We start from the raw sequence: 13,431 nt of genomic DNA, 5'->3' as shown, positions 1-13,431 counted from the left end.
ACGGTAACCCCCCATGATCCACTAATTGTGGATACAATCATTTTTAAGCACCTGTGCAAAAAATTTAAAATCCACGTTTTTATTATATTACATCTTCTTTTTTTTTTTACTTAAAAGTGAATCTAGCCTTTAATAAAAGCAGCAGATATGAAGGATTGATAGCTACTTTTAAAATTACATTAAAGTAAATCCTGGCAATCCTACCAAGAAGGTCTTTATTCAAGCATGTCCTCTCGTGGTGGTGACAGCAATGTGTTACCCTGCCACATGGGCATCCGATGGGGAAGCCACCACTCAAATCTGCACATAGGCCGGAGGAGATCAATAGTGTTGATACGTTTAACATCACTTTAGCAAACAAATGAACTTCATTTAGGGTTTAGCTCTTTTTAAGCTAATATCATCTCCTGATTATCTTTAACATAGAAAGCATCATGGAGTTGGCATGCATATCATTCCAAAAATACTCTGTATTTTTGAGGTTTCACTCACAGCTAATTGTAAGAACGGCATGTCTTTGGAATGGAGAATGTTCGTCGGAAATCATAAGCAAAGTACAGGTGCATGATGGTTGTTAATAACGACCTATATACATTTCCTGGTCTATAGCAGTGGTCTCCAAACTGTGTCCCGTGGGCTGGATGGCGGCCCTTTGCTTGCCTTTATCTGGCCTTTGGAGCACTATTCCTCCCACTGATATGAGACATTATTCTGCCAACTGACACCAACAATGGGGCACATTTCTTCCCAATGATACCAACAATGGTGCTCTAGTCCTCCCCTAATACCAGTAGTAATCGTTGCTGATATTTACTCACACTGATGCCAGGAAAATTTCCACTTCCACTGGCTGCAGTCTGGCCCTCATAAAGTCTGAAGGACAATAAGCTGGCCCTTTGCTTAGAAAGTTTGGGGACCCCTGGTCTATAGTGACTATTTAAACCGCTTCCCGACCAGCCGCCGTCATTATACGTTGACTCCTTTAAGTGGGATGGCAGGCGCGTACCACCACACTGCAGGGGTGCCGATGCTAATTTCCGACGGTCGTGATGACTGCTGGCCACGAGCGATTGCGAGCATGAGAGGCAGAATAGGGACGTGTGTGTGAACACACACATCCCTGTTCTGTGAGGATAGACAGATTGCGAGATCCTAATAGCTAAGAACCACGATCTGTCACCCCCTCTAGTCAGTCCCCTCCCCTACAGTTGGAACGCACATTGTCAGGGAATACAGTTAACCCCTCGATCGCCCCCTAGTGTTAACCCCTTCCCTGCCAGTGACATTTATACAGTAATCAGTGCATTTTTATAGCACTGATCACTGTATAATTGTCATTCGTCCCAAAAATGTGTAAAAAGTGTCCAATGTGTCCGCCATAATGTCGTAGTCACAATAAAAATCGCAAATCGCCACCATTACTAGTAAAAAAATAATAATAATAAAAATGCCATAAATCTATCCCCTATTTTTTATACGCTATAACTTTTGCGCAAACCAATCAATATAGGCTTATTGCAATTTTTATCACTAAAAATATGCAGAAGAATACGTATCGGCTTAAACTGAGAAAAAAAATTAGCTTTTTTAAAAAATTGTGATATTTTTATAGCAAAAAAGTACAAAATATTGTGTGACTTTTTTCAAAATTATCGCTTTTTGTTTATAGCGCACAAAATAAAAAACGCAGAGATGATCAAATACCACCAAAAGAGAGCTCTATTTGTGGGGAAAAAAGGACGTAAATATATATATATTTATTTTTTTCGGGTTTTTCAGCGTTGCACGACAATTGTTAGTTAAATCGGTGTAGTGCTGTATAGCAAAAAATACTCTGGTCATTGAGCAGCCAAATCTTCTGGGGCTGAAGTGGTTAAAGTGGAACTAAACCCTCCTATCCTTTACAGCCAGGGAAGCTTCCATCTTGACCTTTGCCGTTCAGTTGAGAGCACAAGCAACTATGTAATCTTTCGTGGCATGTCTTGAATGTAACTGTTTTGGGAAACCATTAAATGGATGGGTTTAGTTCTGCTTTAAGAGTCCTTTCAAGTTTCAGGCTGTGACATTTTGAACTATTGCTAAAAGTAGACGTTTACCCCTTGTAATAAAAACGTAACTACAATTTTTTAAATAGAGTAAGAAAATATTTCTCAGATTACCTGTATGATCTTTAAGTCTAAATCTTGGCTGTGTTTGCGGAATGCTAGAATGACTGCTAGGGCCTTTAGTCAGACCTCGTATTATAAACACATGCACTCAGCCTTCCCTCCCGGGTGCGAGGTTAACATATCCTTTGAACACGCTTCCTTATGAGGAGAAGAATTCCTTTACAATGCCTTACTCAGAATAATCCTCCACAAATCCCTTCTCTGGATGACCCAGTAAGGATTGAGGAACAAGGCTGCTGTAATCTGTTAAAATCACCTTCCTCCTACCATCACCCCCCCCCCCCCCCCCACTTCTGTATTTACCGCTTTTGAATTGTCATGGTTACTATGTGGGGAAACTGAGAAAATACATCAATGAAAGCCTAACTGCGTATGCGGGTACATTTTGTCACCAGTTAAGAGTCAAGGATTTTAGAAGAAAAAATATATTTCAGTTGTGGAGGAAGAAGAAAAAGTTGTTGTTATAAAGACCAAAAAAACCCTAAACAAAATGTTGTTGGTATGAAAAAGCTGTTAAAGAGGGCTACTTTTCCTTCCCTTTTTATTTTTTAGATATTTTTTTGTCGTTTATCCTTTTTTTTTATATTTTTGATTTATTTTATTCATATTTTATATCTTATTTAATTATACTTTATCATACTCTAAATTACTCAGTTAGAATGGGTTTTTGACAAGGAATCTAGAATTGTTAAAATGTTAAACTGTAAAATGGTCCAAATGTTCATCCATGCTTAACCGCTTCCCGACCGCCTCATGCAGATATACTGTGACAGAAGGGCACGTGCAGGCAGATGAACGTACCTGTAAGTTGCCCCTTACGAGGCAGCTTGCGGATGTGCCCTCCAGGAGCTCCGTGACCGCGGGTCCCGCAGATCCGATGTCCGCTGGGTTACCTGCGATCGTGTCACGGTGAGGAAGAATGGGGAGATACTAATGTAAACAAGCATCTCCCTGTCACTGTCACTTATCAGCGCTCCCTGTAATCAGGAGCGCTGATCAGTGACGTGTCACACATAGCCCCTCCGCCCGCAGTTAGAATCACTCCCTAGGACACACTTAACCCCTACAGCGCCACCTAGTGGTTAACACCTTCACTGCCAGTGACATTTTTACAGTAATCAATGCAATTTTTTAGCATTGATCGCTGTATTAATGCCAGTGGTCCCAAAAATGTGTCAAAATTGTCCGATGTGTCCGCCAAATTGTCGCAGTCACGATAAAAGTCGCTGATCGCCGTCATTACTATTAAAAAAAAATTATCAATAAAAATGCCATAAAACTATCCCCTATTTTGTGGACGCTATAACTTTTGCGCAAAGCAATCAATAAATGATTATTGCAACTTTTTTTTTTACCACAAATATGTAGAAGAATACATATGAGCCTAAACTGAGGAAAAAAAATGTTTTTTAACCACTTCCCGACCGGCGCACGGCGATGTACGTCGGCAGAATGGCACAGGCAGGCATATTGGCATACAGGTACGTCCATTTTTATATGCCGCCCTGCCATTGCGTGCGCGCCACCGGCGGCACGCTCGCGTACCGGTCGGGACCCCTGTGAGTCCGGTCGCAGGTCCCGCAGACTCGATCACCTAGCAACAAATGACGCTGATCTCTGCTCCATGTGATTGGAACAGAGATCCAACACAAAGCCCAACCCCCCACAGTTAGTAACACGCCCCTAGGAACACTTAACCCCTACACTGCCACCCCCTGGTTAACCCCTTCACTGCCAGTGTCATTTACACAGGAATATGTATAGCACTGATTGCTGTATAAATGACAATTGTCCCAAAAATGTGTCAAAAATGTCTGATGTGTCCGCCATGTCGCAGTCACAATAAAAATTGCTGATCGCCGTCATTACTAGTAAAAAAAAAAAATTATTAAAAAAAATACCATAAAACTATCCCCTATTTTGTATAAGCTATAACTTTTGCGCAAACCAATCAATCGCTTATTGCGTTTTTTTTTAGTTTTTTTTTACCAAAAATATGTAGAAGAATACGTATCGGCCCAAACTGAGGAAAATTTTTTTTTTTATATATTTTTGGGGGATATTTATTATAACAAAAAGTAAAAAATAATGCGTTTTTTTTCAAAATTGTCGCTCTATTTTTGTTTATAGCGCAAAAAATTAAAACCGCCGGGGTGATCAAATACCATTAAAAGAAAGCTCTATTTGTCCTAAGTATTGCCAAAAAAATATTTTAACCACTTTCAGACCGGACCATTTTGCTGGCTTAAGACCAGACCACTTTGCGATTCAGCACTACGTCGCTTTAACTAAGAATAGCGCGGTTGTGCGACGTGGCTCCCAAACGAAATTAACGTCCTTTTTTTCCCACAAATAGAGCTTTGCGTGTCAGTAGATGCACACAGTGTGTCTCGGGATTGAGCCCACACAAGTGCTCCCATAGCAAACCGCTTGGCTATGGGGGCACTCAGAAAGCAGGCTGTGCCAGGAGTGCTGGACTCCAGAAGAGGAGGATCGGTACCGCTCTGTGCAAAACCACTACACAGAGCAGGTAAGTATAACATGTTTGTTATTTTAGATAAAAAATTAAACCTTTAGATGCACTTTAACCTCTTCCCGACCGCCTCACGCAGATATACTGCGGCAGAAGGGCACGTACAGGCAGACTCACGTACCTTTACGTTGCCCATTAAGAGGTGGCTTGCGGGCATGTCCCGCCGTCAGCGCACGGCCCGGGAGCTCCGTGAGCATGATTGCGGGTCCCGCGGACTCTATGTGCGTGGGGATACCCGCGATTGTCTCACAGAGAGGAAGAACGGGGAAATGCTAATGTAAATAAGTATCTCCCCATTCTGCCTAATGACACTGAACAAAGCTCCCTGCGATTGGGAGCGGTGATCAGTGCCGTGTCACACACAGCCCCCCCACCACAGTTAGAATCACTCCCTAGGACACACTTAATCCCCTACAGCGCCACCTAGTGGTTAACACCTTCACTGCCAGTCACATTTACACCGTAATCAATGCATTTTTTGCACCGATCGCAGTATAAATGCGAATGGTCCCACAATCGCGCCAAAAGTGTCCGATGAGTCCGCCAAAATGTCACAGTCCCACAAAAAATTGCTGATCACAGCCATTATAACTTTTGCGCAAACCAATCAATACACGCTTATTGCAAAAAAAAAAATTTTTAACCAAAAATATGTAGAAGAATACGTATCAGCCTAAACTGAGGTAAAAAATGTTTTTTAAAATATTTTTTGGGGATATTTATTATAGCAAAAAGTAAAAAATAATGCTTTTTTTTTCAAAATTGTCGCTATTTTTTTGTTTATAGCGCAAAAAATAAAAACCGCAGAGGTGATAAAAGAAAGCTCTATTTGTGGGGAGAAAAGGGACGTCAATTTTGTTTGGGAGCCACGTCGCACGAACGCACAATTGTCAGTTAAAACGACGCAGTGCTGAATTGCGAAAAGTGCTCTGGTCTTTGGCCAGCCAAATGGTCCGGGGCTTAAGTGGTTAAGGGGTCTAAAATGCTTACAACATTAATAACTTATGTGAAGGGGTGTGTTACCATGAGACTTTACACAACAGCCACCTTTTTACTCTGGCCGCCAATCACTGCGGTACAGTTTGGTAAACTTTTTTCAAAAAAGGAAACGTCCCTACCATGAAAGTGTCATTTGTATGACATGTTCTGACACAATTGTCTGTCATGAATTAAAAATCCTGCCTGTTTGACAATTTTTTGGAGAGATTTTCTCTCCCTTTCTGTTACTACTTTTTGAAAACCGAAAATGAAGGGAAATCTTGACAGCAGCACAAAAATCTGATCGTGGTTTATACTCTTCTCTGCTCCATTCAGTACTGAAATATACAAGCTTTGGCTTTACATTTGCTGCAATGGCATTATTAATCTTCAATCTACAGTATGCAAGCCTTCCTCACCATTTACATTGGTGGGTAAAGTATGAAAGACAGAAACAGAACATTCCATAGCTCAACTCACCGACCAGTCTGCCAACTGGCCAAATTAATCTAACAGTTTGCGTTAAAAACAGGGGTTTAACTAGCACGCATTTGCAAACGCATGCATAAGCTGCAAGGCCTCTTCGCAGCACCCTGTGTATGCTTGCAGTCTTAACACTACTGAATTTATAAGTGTCTCCACAGTGGAAGCACATGCATTAAATTGATAGATGAGGGGCAGGTGGGCCTGAAGGCAGCCCAATCCCCCTTAAAGTGATTGTAAACCCTCCCCCACAACTTTGTCCCATGTAAATCAGCATAAAACACTAATGAACACTGCTTGTAGATATCTCCTTACTTGCTTAGTATTGCTGTAATCCTTTTTTGTTCTTTAGAATGACGTCACTGAGCACGCCCAAATCTCCCCTGATTTATGGCACACTCTCTATGTGCTTATCTATCTGTTATCAGGACTTCCTACAGCACAACACTGAACTCCCAGCAGGCTGCATAATCACTCAGAGCTTCCTCCAGTACACCATGTGACATTACATGCAGTGTAAAGCAGGGCATGGGACAGCATTATTGCAGTCTTATCAGCTGAACCTGATAGGACTCTACAAAGGCAAACATTAGATAATTGGCACAAGTAAATACTATGAAATAAGTCAGCTATGTTTAGGAAAGCAGGGTTGCCACAGAAACGTTGGATTTGGAAGGAGGCTTGGTTAAAAGTACAGGAAGTGCTCAATGTAAGGGCAGAAACGCACTCTACTGTGGACTCAGAAAACAATACTTACGATGGCACTGCCTTACCCCTGGAAACAAGTTTTCCCCAGTTGTCTTCCAGGACAGCCCTTGAGAGATGGAGTCCCTCCCATCGTCACTGGAAACACATTGCCAATCAGTTCAAAAGGCAGACCTTCAGGTCCCTGGTCAGTCATTTGTGTTTCCTCCATCAGAGGAACATGTTGCCAGGAACCAGGAGGACTACATCTCTCAGGGGCTGCCTGAAGAGGGTGAACCTGCGCTGGGGGACTGGTCCTGTCCGGCAGGTTCTCTGCTAGTCCATTTTTGCTTTAAGGGCTCGGGTACCATCCAGCATTGTAGGAGCAGACCCGTTCCCTTCCGAGGTGGCCAGCGTCAGGATGATGCTAGTTCCCCCTGAGAGCAGTGTGGCAGCCTGTGTCCTCCTCTGCTCTCTGCGCTGATAGCGGTGGGGGTCGGTGACGCCGTCGCTTCATTTCCGGTGGAACTGCCTCATCCCTGTGTGCCGAGACTTCCGGTTCCGGGTCTCTGAAGGCACAGGGAGGAAGAGGAAAGCCCACGCTGTGCCTGTATGATCCCGCCAGCGTCCAGCTGCACCGGACTAGCAGCGGGATCCGGATCTCAAAGGGGACCATGGAGGCTAATCCCCAGGATGCTCCGGTGGACGCAGGCACCAGTCAAAACCAGGTAGGCTGCTGGGCACATCATTACACTGGTGGTTGGTGGTAGTGCTAAGGCTGGGACTTGTAGTACACCAGGGTGGTGTTCGCTTAACAGGTCGGGTGATTGTGTGCGGTGGTGGGACAGCACAGGTGTTCCCTAGGTATTAAGTCTAATTACTAAGGATGTCCTCTTTCTTGTTTCAGACTAAGGAAGCCCCAAGGGAAGATAAATCTGGCCGCAAAAAATGTCCAAACTGTGGAAATAGGTTATCTTTGGGTTCTGGTAAAGCCTTATGCAAACAGTGTATTGCAGGCATTCTCAAAACAGAGGCAGATTCCCCCTTGGCTAAGTTTCTTGGCTCCTTTAAAGAGGAAATGGCTTCAACTTTTAAATCCCTTCGTGATTTAATTACGGACGTAGGTACAGCTGTTTCCACCACTAAGGCAACCACAATCTCCTCCTCACCATGCCTTACGACACCTAGTTCCGGGGAGCCCCATATAGTCAGGGAGCATAGCTCCGTGTTAGTTAGTCCTGAATCCTCTGACCTTGATTCGGATCAGGATGAGGATCAGGCTGTAGCTAACAAAGGCGCAAAGTATAAGCTTTCTCTTGAGGAGGTAGAGGAGCTATTGAGCGCCATTTATGATACGCTGGAAATTGATGAAAAGAGACTCAATTATCCAGGCATGATTTAATGTATGAGGCTCTGGGGAAAAGGAAGGCGAACGTTTTTCCCATACATAAAGTACTTTCTGATCTGGTCCTTAAGGAGTGGTCTCAACCAGACAAAAAAGTCTTCTTTCCCAATTCCTTAAAAAGAAGATTCCCTTTTGACGAGAGCCCAGAGGCGGTCTGGAATAAGAATCCAAAACTAGACGCACCTCTTTCCAAGGTCTCAAAGCAATCTGACTTAGCCTTCGAAGACATGGGTCACCTAAAGGATCCAATGGATAGAAGGACAGATGTGGTCCTAAAGAGGGCCTAGGATGCCTCCATGGCCGCGTTAAAACCGGCTCTAGCCACATCTTGTGTGGCTAGAAATTTGGATTTCTGGCTATCACAGCTGCAAGAGCATCTAAAAGCAGGCACTCCTAGGGCTGAGCTATTAAAGACCTTTCCTATGCTCTTTAAGGCCACGAGTTTTATCTCTGATGCCTCCACTGATTCAGTGAAATTTACGGCTAAAACGGCCGCACTTTCAGTGGCAGCTAGAAGAGTGGTATGGATGAAGACATGGGGTGGTGACACGGCGTCCAAATCTCGCTTGTGTAGTGTCCCTTTTACAGGGGATTTGGTCTTTGGCCCTGAATTAGATACCGCCTTAGAAAGGACGGCAGACAGGAAGAAGACTTTTCCCATCAAAAAAGATTTTCCAAGAAAAAATTTTCGTCTCTTTAAGGAACCCGCCAAAGGGGAGGAGTTCAAGCCTAAAAAACACTGGACAGGTCAAAAAGGGAAGGAAAAAGGGGGCTTACTTTTTTAGCCGCCCCAGTCAGGCCCCTAAGCCCCAGTGACATCAGGCTCCCTGTGGGGGGAAGGTTATCGAGCTTTCTTCCACAATGGGAGAAGATAACCTCAAACAAGTTTGTTTTAAACATAATAAAGAGAGGGTATGCGCTAGAGTTTCACAGCTGCCCACGCTTAAAATTTCTTGTAACAAAGCTCCCGAGCCATTCAGAGAAGGCCAGGGCTTTACCTTTGTTGTTAGGGGAAATGGTGGATCAAGAGGTATTGACACCAGTCCCCATTCAGGAGCAGGGGGACGGTTTTTACTCTCATATATTTGTGGTAAAAAAGCCGTCTGGGAAGTTCAGACTGATTATGAACCTCCGCCCTCTGAATCTCTCCATCCGGTACAAGAAGTTTCGAATGGAGTCGATCTATTCAATTAAGAATCTCCTCCAGAAGGGGGTATTTATGGCTACCCTGGATTTAAGCGACGCCTATCTGCATATACCTAGAAGGAAGGAATGCCAGAAATTTCTTCGCATGGCTATTCAGATAGATGCAAAGATTTATCATTTTCAGTGCAAAGCTCTTCCATTTGGACTGTCAGCCTCCCCGAGAATCTTTACCAAAGTTCTCGGGGAAGCACTAGTTCCGTTAAGGCTTCAGTCGGTCTCGATCATTCCATATCTAGACGACTTACTACTGACTGCCCACTCAGAGAAAAAGCTCTTGCAGGACTTACAGTTAATACAGCTCAGTCTAGGACAGCTAGGATGGATTATCAATCGGGAAAAATCCAAGACTGTTCCTACTCAGGAGATCCTATACCTAGGCTACAAAGTCAGCTCAGTGGAGCAGATGATAGTACTACCGGAGGAAAAGATTTTGAACCTATGGCGCAGAATCTCTTTTCTCCAAACCTCTTCCAAGTGCACAGTAAGAGAGATCATGTCAGTGCTAGGCCTCATGACGGCAGCCATTCCAGCTGTGCAATGGGCCAGGTTCCATCTTGCTAGATCACTTGAAGGGCAAGGAATTGGAGGAAAAGGTATCAATTCCCAGAAGAGTAAAGCAGTCCCTCTGGTGGTGGAAGGACCGAGGGAACCTAAACAAGGGGGTTCTCTGGGTCTTGAACATCACCTCTACTCTGACCACAGATGCGAGCAGTTGGGTTTGGGGAGCTCATCTCAACTCAGACTGGGCCCAGGGCCGGTGGACTCAGGAGGAGAGGCTTCTCTCCTCCAATTGGAAGGAGTTAGCGGCAATCCTCAGGGCTATATTGGCTTTCCAGACCTTGCTACAGGGTCATTATCTACAGGTCCGCTCAGACAATATGACGGCTGTAGCATATCTAAACAAACAAGGAGGTACCAGAAGTCCTCGTTTAATGTCAGTGGCCAGGCACATTTTTCAGTGGGCAGAGTCCAATCTAAAATCCATTTCTGCGATTCATTTGAAGGGGGAGATGAACTGCACTGCCAACTTCTTGAGTCGACAACAAGTTTTGAATCAAGAATGGTCGCTACATCCAGAAGTTTTCAATCTGATAGTAACTCACTGGGGAAGGCCAGTAGTGGATCTTTTTGCAAACAGGTCGAATGCAAAAGTCCAACATTTTTGCTCTCTATGCCCAGGGGATCGCCCTTTAGCAGTAGATGCTTTACAAACTCCATGGTCTTTCAGCCTGGCATATGCGTTTCTGCCACTCCACCTTATCCCAAGGGTTCTAGCAAAGTTCCTTGCGGCGGAGACTTGCTTAATCCTTGTGGCACCATATTGGCCCAAAAGGCCATGGTTTACAACGCTGCTGCAGCTGTCGGACCAGCCTCCACTGAGACTTCCCTGCAGACGAGATCTCCTGTCGCAGGGACCTCTTTTTCACCCTCAGGTAACCTTTGTTGAGCCTCTCGGCGTGGTTACCAAGGAGGAAATCTTGAGAAGTAAGGGTCTGATGGATAGGGTGATTCAGACCCTGTTACAGAGTAGAAAACCAACTACCAAGGCTATATATAGGAAAGTCTGGAGAAAATTCAATAGTTAGTTGGACAACTGTGGGAGGAAGGGCATGCACACAGCTGATATCCTTCAGTTCTTACAAGAGGGGGGTAGACAAGGGGTTAACCCCTAGTACTATCAAGGTTCAGATAGCTGCCTTAAGTGTGTACTTAGAAAGAGGTTTGCAGGAAGATCCTTTCATTTCTAGGTTTTGTAAAGCAATATCTAGACGTAAACCAGTCAGAGTCAACCAAACTCCTTCCTGGGATTTAGCTGTCGTTCTGAAAGCTTTCTTAGGATCTCCTTTTAAACCTATATCAGAGTCCTCTCTAAGATTGGTCACATTCAAGACAGTCCTGTTGGTAGCAATCACTTCAGCCCGTAGGGTTAGTGAGATGCAAGCTTTTTCTATAAGAGAACCGTTCCTACAGATCTTGGAAGATAGAGTGATTCTAAAGACAGACCCTGGGTTCTTGCCAAAAGTGGCATCTAAATTTCACAGGTCGCAGGACATCGTCCTTCCTCCTTTCTGTCAGAATGCATCAAATAAGAAGGAAGCCTTTTATTTGTTGGATGTTAAACGTTGTATTTTAGAATACCTTAAAGTAACAAGTCCGTTCAGAATCTCAGATTCCCTCTTCGTCCTCTTTTTTCAGGTCAACGCAAAGGACAGAAGGCCTCAAAAGCCACCATAGCTAGGTGGATCAGGTTAGCTATAGCAGAAGGTTATAGAGCAATGAACAAAGACCCTCCTGGGGGTGTTAGGGCCCATTCCACAAGGGCATTGGCGGCTTCCTGGGCAGAAAGGGCTGTTGCTACCCCGGAGCAAATTTGTAAGGCGTCCACGTGGTCAAGCTTTTCCACCTTTACAAAACATTATCGACTGGATCTAATGTCCAGTCAGGATCAGGCTTTTGGGAGGAAAGTCCTCCAGGCCGTGGTCCCACCCTAATCTAGTGAGTACTTGGGGATCCTCTCAAGGGCTGTCCTGGAAGACAACTGGGGAAAACTGGAGTTAGTACTCACCGGTAACTCCTTTTCCAGTGGTCTTCCAGGACAGCACGATCCCACCCTTTATTTTTCTCATAATTTTAATACAATAACGATATTGTTTGTTGTGGTTATGTTGTTAGTTTTTTACAGTTCCATCCTTCGGTTCTTGGAAAATGACTGACCAGGGACCTGAAGGTCCGCCTTTTGAACTGATTGGCAATGTGTTTCCGGTGACGATGGGAGGGACTCCATCTCTCAAGGGCTGTCCTGGAAGACAACTGGGGAAAACTTGTTTCCAGGGGTACTAACTCCAGTTTTTTAAAGTTTCTTTAAACAGTAAGTAATATGCGATTTGGGCTGGATTACAGTGGCTATAGTTTGATAATTGCTTATTATAATGGACTAAATGAAAAGAAGCATAAGAGTGGGAGAGTTTACTTCCTCTTTAAAGGAACAGGAGCACACTGGACACCCAGCAATAGCACAGTGGCGGCGAAGGTGCCCAGTGTGTTCCCGGACCATATTTGCACCGTTAACAAACAAATGGCCCCTGCCCCCATCTATAACTGGCCTTCATAGCAAGGAGCACATGGAAGGAGAAATGCATGAAAAATCAGGCCAGTTATAGATGGGGACAGGGGCCATTTGTTTGTTACTGGTGGGTAAAGTAGCCAGTCCAAAGAATAATATTGATCCCCAAAGTATAGTAAGGCCCCTTTCACACTTGCATGACCTGGAAGTCGCTAATTTTGCCTGTGTAATCTTGATCTATGGACCACCAGTCGCATCAAAGTTGGACCAAAGTAGTGCAGGGACTACTTTGAAGTTGCTGTGACTTGAAGTCACAAAGATATGAATGGTACTCATTGAAAATCATGGGGTACAACTTGTCATGCGACTTTGCAGTCCCAAGTCGCACAAGTGTGAAAGGGGCCTTAATGATTTATACTTATATCTGCGACCAGTCATTATTTGATCACCCCTGCTTGTCCTAATTGTATTTTCTGCTGGGGTCATTTACTTCATTGTACGGCCATAACTAACTATAATATTATTTTAATGTGTGGTGTTCATTTTTTAATGTTCTCTTCTTCTTTTACAATAGCTGAAGCTGAGCTTCTGTTCAAAGAAAGCATAGAGCTAAGAAATGAATGTAAATCCCTGTCAAAAGAGGCAGCTGAACTACTATCAATAGTCACTCAGCAGGAAATTCTACATGGGTATGGAAAATGCATGTATGTCAGTCTCGTTCTTGTTTTACTGTGCTGTCTGGTTGTTCTCACAAGATGTTTTAAACGCAGAACTAGACTACTGGGATTAGTATGTGTAATCACTCACTTATAACTAGTTATTTTTGTAACAGATAAATAATAGCACACATCTAGTTAATTGTTATGAGTATCTATTCACTTATCCTGGTTGAACATTGCTACATTTGAGG

At 43.9% G+C, this 13,431-nt stretch overlaps 1 protein-coding gene across 2 annotated transcripts in view; it reads left to right on the top strand.

The window, feature by feature from the left end:
- Positions 1–13,431, top strand: part of LOC143981065 (uncharacterized) — a 201,200-nt gene that overhangs the window by 73,418 nt on the left and 114,351 nt on the right. Inside the window, exon 5 of one of the 2 annotated variants that reach the window (XM_077479051.1) lies at positions 13,096–13,225. In XM_077479051.1, coding sequence (XP_077335177.1) covers positions 13,096–13,225 — 130 coding nt within the window. The remainder of the gene's footprint in view (positions 1–13,095; positions 13,226–13,431) is intronic. The other variant, XM_077479052.1, reaches the window with a different exon arrangement.

The sequence above is a fragment of the Lithobates pipiens genome, unplaced genomic scaffold (assembly GCF_037356315.1).
Source record: "Lithobates pipiens isolate NorthernLeopardFrog02 unplaced genomic scaffold, aLitPip1_a1.2 Scaffold_1, whole genome shotgun sequence".
Taxonomy (NCBI): domain Eukaryota; kingdom Metazoa; phylum Chordata; class Amphibia; order Anura; family Ranidae; genus Lithobates; species Lithobates pipiens.
Note: the sequence above shows the minus strand (reverse complement) of the source record. Positions and strands in the feature narration are given on the sequence as shown.